Below are 6,537 nucleotides of genomic sequence, written 5' to 3'. Positions count from 1 at the left end.
ACGGTACATTTGCCTTTAGAAGCAAGCGACTTTCGACTTCCTTGCATCCATGTTGCGTGCGGGAATACACGCATTTTTTTCCCCAGATGCTCACGGTAAGCAACAAAGAATTACAAATACAAAATAAAACTAAAAGGTCGGCCACATTTTATTTAAATATTAAAGCACGGTACATTTGCCTTTTGAAGCAAGCGACTTTCGACTACCTTGCATCAATGTTGCGTGCGGGAATGTACACGCATGTTTTTCCCCAGATGCTCACGGAAAGCAACAAAGCATAAATTTCCAAATTATTGAATCCAGTTTCAAGAAATCAGCTAAACGATTATAAAGCAAATCAACATTTGAAGACATTTACCATCCATTTGAACTTGACTTTGTTCTGGTTCATCGCTGTTTAGGTCTTGGAAGACCTTGGTATCCTGTTTTTTAGGCGGTCGAGTGTTCTCTAGGGTTAGTTCTTTCCATTTTGAACTCCAAAAATGTGTTTCTTATTTACAAGGAGAGATAAACTTCGTCCTGAATTCACCGTCCGAGAGCCATTAAATAAACTTTCCTTCAAAACGGAGCACATGTGAATTTCATCGATTATAACGGGACTGCTGATTGGCTGGCTTGTATTTAAAGGGGATTGCTGATTGGCTGATTCACGATCCGATAGAACGAACGAACGAACGAACGAAACTTCTCAAATGGTTTCAAGAATATGAAGGCTGCCTATCGGCAGCAACAACTACTTATATATGTTGAAGCATTCTTTACCTTCATTAAACTTTCTTGAATCCGTTTTTTGTCAGATTTTTAAAGCGTCCAGTCCTCGTTTCCTAGAAATTATAATCTTTGGAGCTATCATGATGTACGCAGAGGTACGTTAATGTCAGTTGTGGGCTTTTATCTGCGGTAAGGTCAATCTCTGATGTGATAAGTCTTGTAATCGTTTTTAACTACCCACCTACCTACCTACCTACCTACCTACCTACCTACCTACCTACCTACCTACCTACCTACCTACCTTCCTACCTACCTACCTACCTACCTACCTACCTACCTACCTACCTTCCTACCTACCTTCCTACCTACCTACCTACCTACCTTCCTACCTACCTACCTACCTACCTTCCTACCTACCTACCTACCTACCTTCCTACCTACCTACGTACCTACCTACCTACCTACCTACCTACCTACCTACCCACTACCCTACCTACCTACCGGGAGAAAAAACAAAACGAAATGAAAGCTACCGTAACATCCATATACTGGTCGAGTTATTTCTATTTCCTATTCTGTTTGCTATATCGTTACATGCAATTTTTAACAATCAGTCCCTAAATATCTCTTGTTCTTCTCTTTTTTTTATCTATGGTACTCTGACTTGCGCTCAACACCAAATTAAATCTGGTCATATTTTTTTATTTTGCAATACGTGTTTCGGCAATTAATTACGGATTTTTTAATTCAGTTCCGATATCTGCAAAGCTAATCTCGTTTCCCGGGATATATGCGCAAGTAAAAAAACTCCTTTAGTTAGAAGGTCCATGTTATCAACAGTCATTTGTCAGTCAGCTACAGCTGCATGAGTGGTTTGATCTTATTGAGCAATGGAAAAACTACCCTTAATTGTAATATTGTTCCCTCTGTTTTAGGTTCTTGTGTCATTTCCTCAACCTTCGAAAGTGCGCTGTATCTTAGAACCTTGGTTACATCACGTGGGTTTCTCTTTGGTATATGGTTCCTTGGCATTAAAAACGTGGAGGTAAATTGCAACAAATCCAAAATCGAGTTGTCATTAATTAAGATTCGGTACCTATAGTCAGTCTTTAATTAATTATACTGACTTTTACCTGCCTTAACTTCTCAAGAATTACCGTTTTTAATTTCATTTGCATTCCACACACTTTGTTATACAGTAGAACCTCTATTTAGCGGCTAGCCTGCGTAGCTGGCGGTATTGTTGGGTATTAAAGCGCCCACCAGCAAGCGGCGAGCCGCTCGTTGTCGCGGCTTCGCCGCTTGCTGGTGGGCGCTTTAATACCCAACAATACCGCCAGCTACGCAGGCTAGCCGCTAAATATTTAGCTAAATATTTATTTATTTATTTTATTTATTTATTTATTTATTTATATATTTATATTTTTGGCCGCTAAATATTTATTTATTTTCTATTTAGCGGCCCATAGGGGTTAGCATAAGGCCCTTTACCAAGGTCGCGTTATTTCAATACAAAATAGCATAAAAAGAATCACATATGACGAAAATTTTAACAATTTTATAAGCCATCACTTTCTTTTTTAGATATTGTTTGTCCGACCTTGTTGAAAACAAAGCCAAACATTGTATATTGCATTCTTGCTGGCCGCTAAATAGGGGCAAAAACAATAAAAGACCGTTTATCGGGACGGCAAAAAGGTGGCCGTTTAAAGGGGTTTTATTGACTGCATTATAACAGTTTCGGGACTAAAAAAACTGACCGCATAATAGGGGTTCGACTGTAGTTGTCACTATACGTTTAATGTTTAATTCTGTTAATGGAATCCTAGTATGTCACCATTCAAAAAAAAGAGCTTTCGGGCATTTTTTTCTTGTAACACCGTTTTTATGTGTGTATTTCTCAAATGAGATGTGGCACTCTTGGAGGGGGGGGAGATTCGAAATTCTTATCACACGAAAATCAGTAAAATTATTACCCTATTTTTTCTTTTCTTTATCCATACACTACAGAGTGGTGTTGATTTTCCGGGTGCGCTCAGCTCGTAAAGTAGCCATAACAGACAGTGTATTACTAAGGAGACTGTCTGCTATTGTGTTGCTGTATTTGAGTTACCTGACAGTGTGGATGGTGATACAGCCTCCTTCAGTCGAACAAGGTATTACCGCTGATAAACTGAAATATGAACGATGCACAAAAGGATGGTTTGGATACATTATTTTAGCAGGTAAGCACAAGAGATTTTATCATCAGTTAGCCTGCAGCGCAGGCGCGTTTTCCGTGGGCGCGCGAGAGTATTAGCTCGCGATCGAGTAGATTCGCCGTCATGTTGGATGAGGGCGGAGAGCGGCTTGGAAGCGAGAAAACGCGCGAGAGGGGGTAGAGGGGGTGGGGACGCCCCTCCCCCCCCCCCCCTCATTGTACATTCAGCTTCACTCCTACTTCCTGGGACGCGTTTCCTCCTCTCTCCCCACTTCTTTCCCGATGACGAATCCAACATGGCTAAAATAGTGTATAAAATCTCTAAATTGAATTGTCTTAGCCACCGACGGTACCCACCCCACACCAACCAACCCAATTTGTTTTATCCAAACTTCCCGGGCCCAGGGCCCAACCCCTTTCTATTTTGCATTTTCCCCATTTCAGAAACAATATTATACTGCTCGGCAGTAGATTGCATACCAACTAAAAATCTTGCTACTGCTCACTAAGGTTTAGTAAGGAACAGATTGGTGCAATTACGTAGTTGTGCTGGTGTGAACGTGAAACCTGAGAGGCTTGTTTTTAAAGGGGTGTTTCAAAATTTTGATGTCCCCAGAATGCAAAGATGATGAAAGTAACTTTAATTTTCGCTTTCTTTTTCTGGAATTTTCTTTAAGTCATGATCGTGTTTTTCTTCCAGCCGACTTTGTAGTTCTTGCCTGGGGAATGTGGCTTAGTTTTAAAGTGCGAAAAGCACCCCAAGTCTACAACGAAAGCAGATTTATCAGCTACGCGACCTATAACGCCATGTTTATCATGTGTTTTATCAACGTGCTGAGGTAAGACAAGTGAATTATCAGACCGCAGGGCAATTAACGAACAAGGAAACATTGCAAACATGCTGAATTTGATGTAACCCACGCTTAAATTAGCATGCATAACAAGAGTCAAAGAACAACACCAAAAATTGTAACAGTTTAGCCACCGGAACCAGGCGCGGATCCAGGAAAAATGATGACCGTTTCCCGATAACAGAAGCGCCGAAAGCGCGAGCCTCCAGGTCCGGGACTGATGCTCCCCCGACAAAAGAAACAGATTTTGACTCCCTAAAGTGCCATTTCCGGGTATTTTCGGACAGGATGATAACAAATTATTTGTTTTTTGGATGTTTAGACTTGGAAATTTTCTTAAACATAATAAACACTAAAATTTTTTATTTGTAATAAAAAATTTGACCGTTTACCGTAAAACGGTGGAAACCGGTCTGGATCCGCGCCTGGGAACAGGAAGCAACGCACTGTGGCTTAAATTAGGTGGGCGTTAACTGCGTTCCATTTCTTTTGGTCGAACGATCTAGACCTCTTGATCTTGAATCCAGTGCACTTATCTCCTATATTTGCCATTTAAGAGTTACGGCGCCTCCCAAATCTAAAATCAGTTATGTAATGCTTATTTTCATTTCCTTTCCAGCGCTGTGTTAAGAAATGGTTCCTCGCCTACCGTGGCTTATGCCATGGAGTTTGCCTACGTTCACGTCACTGCTTCAGTCACGCTCGTATTGTTGTTTTCGCACAAGGTAACACTGTGAAAGTTGCATGCTTTCATAAACTTTTCCTATACTTTTCCGTGAAACGTCGACGAAGGGACTAACCCAAGAGTAACGCATTCTTTGTCCCTTTTGGTGTACTACTAATGGCGCATTCTTCCGATTTACAGTCAGAAATCTAGAGTAACGCATTTCTATTGAGATTAAAGTACTCAACTGCCTCCTCCTCAGGCGCCTCGCACTCGCATTTTCGCTGCAATAACAAAGCGAGCGCGAATTGAAGCGCCCATTTCCACAAACAAGAGAGATGCGTCAGGGTACGAGGCAGGTACTCTAACAGATTCCTTTGTTGTCGCATCACTAGAGTAACGTACTCTTCAGATGTTTTGCCACTAGAGTGTTTTGCTCTTCTATGTATTCCACTCAAATTGCATGTTTTCGATATATCGCTTATTAACAGAATTGTGCACTCTTCTCATGTACCGTCAAATAGTTTAAGCAATCTCTTTATCTTTTTATCTTGTCTCTTTGTTTTTGTGCAGTAGTGCATATATGTAGCAGCTCTCATAAGCTTGTAATTCTATTGGTCCCCAAGTGCAGCAGTTGCTATTGTTTTGGGAGCTAGAGGCAATGTTCTTGTTGTTTGAAGTAAATGAAGAAGCGTTCCCAAGTTGAATTCTCGGGAAAAAAAAGATTTTCCGAGTTCCCCCAACGGGAGTCGAACCCATGACCTTCCAAGATAGGGTTCGACCGCCCGTTGGGGGAACTCGGAAAATCTTTTTCCGAGAATTCAACTTGAGAACGCTTCTTTATTCACTTCACTTTATCCAAGTTGCCATTTCACTTTACATTCTTGATGTTTGTTCTACTGTTTTCTCGAAGGGAAGCAAGCCTTGCATGCGAGACCTTTAGAGAGCTGCTACCCGACTCCAGTTTGTCTTTTTTACCTAACGGTAATTGTTGGTTCGTCCTAGATTTGTTTAGTTATGGCCATGAGAAACGACTACCGGCGCACTGCTCCTCAAAACAATATCCTGTCAGTGAATTCAATGGGGGGACGTTTGACCGAAGTGCTTGACACAACTACACTGGGTGGAGAAAATAATGAACTTAAGGTTTGTTTTGCCCTGATATGCCGAGCAGCTCCATTTCTTAGTAAAAAGAAATAGCTTCGAAAGGAGTGAGATTGTAACTGTGCTGGGTGAAGGGAAAGCAGGAGTTCGAAGGAAAGGGAGGTGTTAGAAGGGTGTTAACTGTTATTTCCAAAAAAAGTCCTGATTGAAAGGGAAGCAAGAATACAAAAGCTACCTTTTCATTACCACGTATCTTCAAAAACACTCTGAAAATTCCCATTTTGTGCTAGGCCAACTTTGATAGCCAAAATTATTACCCGTTTGAATTGGATCCAGCCAAAATTTAAACGGTTCGGTTTACAAGTTTACAACACCTTATCCATCGAAGGGAAAACTGAAAAATATACGGTACGAAAATGCGTTGTAGTCGATAGCAGTTAATTGGAATGTTGGCCAAGGCGATTCCGCAATTATCCTTTTTATTATTATTTGTCTTTTTAGCTAGAGATAAAGAGACTTGCTTCAAAAGTCGCACTTCTTCAATCTCAGTTGATGACCGAGCAAAACAGACATGTCAAGAGGACTGGGTCCAGCTGAGTGTACGTACGCTTGTCAGTGGCGATTTTATGATAAGGAGAAGATCCTTTGCTGGAGATAATTGTTCCACAATAATTGTTTTAAGCTATAAATTATTTTTTTTTCTCCTTACTGAGGGATTATCTGTAGCTTAACTGGCTGGAGACGAGAATGTGATAGTCGAAAATTTAAAATAAATGTACTCATAACTCATGATCAAATTTGCACTGATTTTCACTGTCCTGTTAGTACCAAACATTATTTATTATTACTTTTTACGTTTTTACGACAGACGCAATGTTACACGCATACAGTGTTTCAATTGAAGCAGAATTGCGCATGTGCTCACTGTGGACATGGTGCTGACCAAAAGGATCGCGGCCTCTGGGGACGAGAATGCATTGCTGACGTAACTGCCTAGCTCAATGTGT

General features: G+C 40.8%; 1 protein-coding gene across 1 annotated transcript; it reads left to right on the top strand.

The window, feature by feature from the left end:
* Positions 1–774: 774 nt before the first annotated feature.
* On the top strand, positions 775–6,529 carry LOC144639611 (putative G-protein coupled receptor CG31760). The gene is made up of 8 exons (XM_078498902.1): positions 775–866; positions 1,647–1,756; positions 2,722–2,936; positions 3,612–3,750; positions 4,382–4,487; positions 5,432–5,572; positions 6,032–6,129; positions 6,399–6,529. The coding sequence occupies exons 1-7, from the start codon at positions 852–854 to the stop codon at positions 6,125–6,127; spliced, it is 822 nt and encodes a 273-aa protein (XP_078355028.1). The 5' UTR covers positions 775–851; the 3' UTR covers positions 6,128–6,129; positions 6,399–6,529.
* Positions 6,530–6,537: the final 8 nt, after the last annotated feature.

Source organism: Oculina patagonica, unplaced genomic scaffold (genome assembly GCF_052425735.1).
Source record: "Oculina patagonica isolate OP01 unplaced genomic scaffold, crgOcupat unplaced1111, whole genome shotgun sequence".
NCBI classification, from domain to species: Eukaryota; Metazoa; Cnidaria; class Anthozoa; order Scleractinia; family Oculinidae; genus Oculina; species Oculina patagonica.
This window is presented reverse-complemented; position numbering and strand designations above follow the sequence as displayed.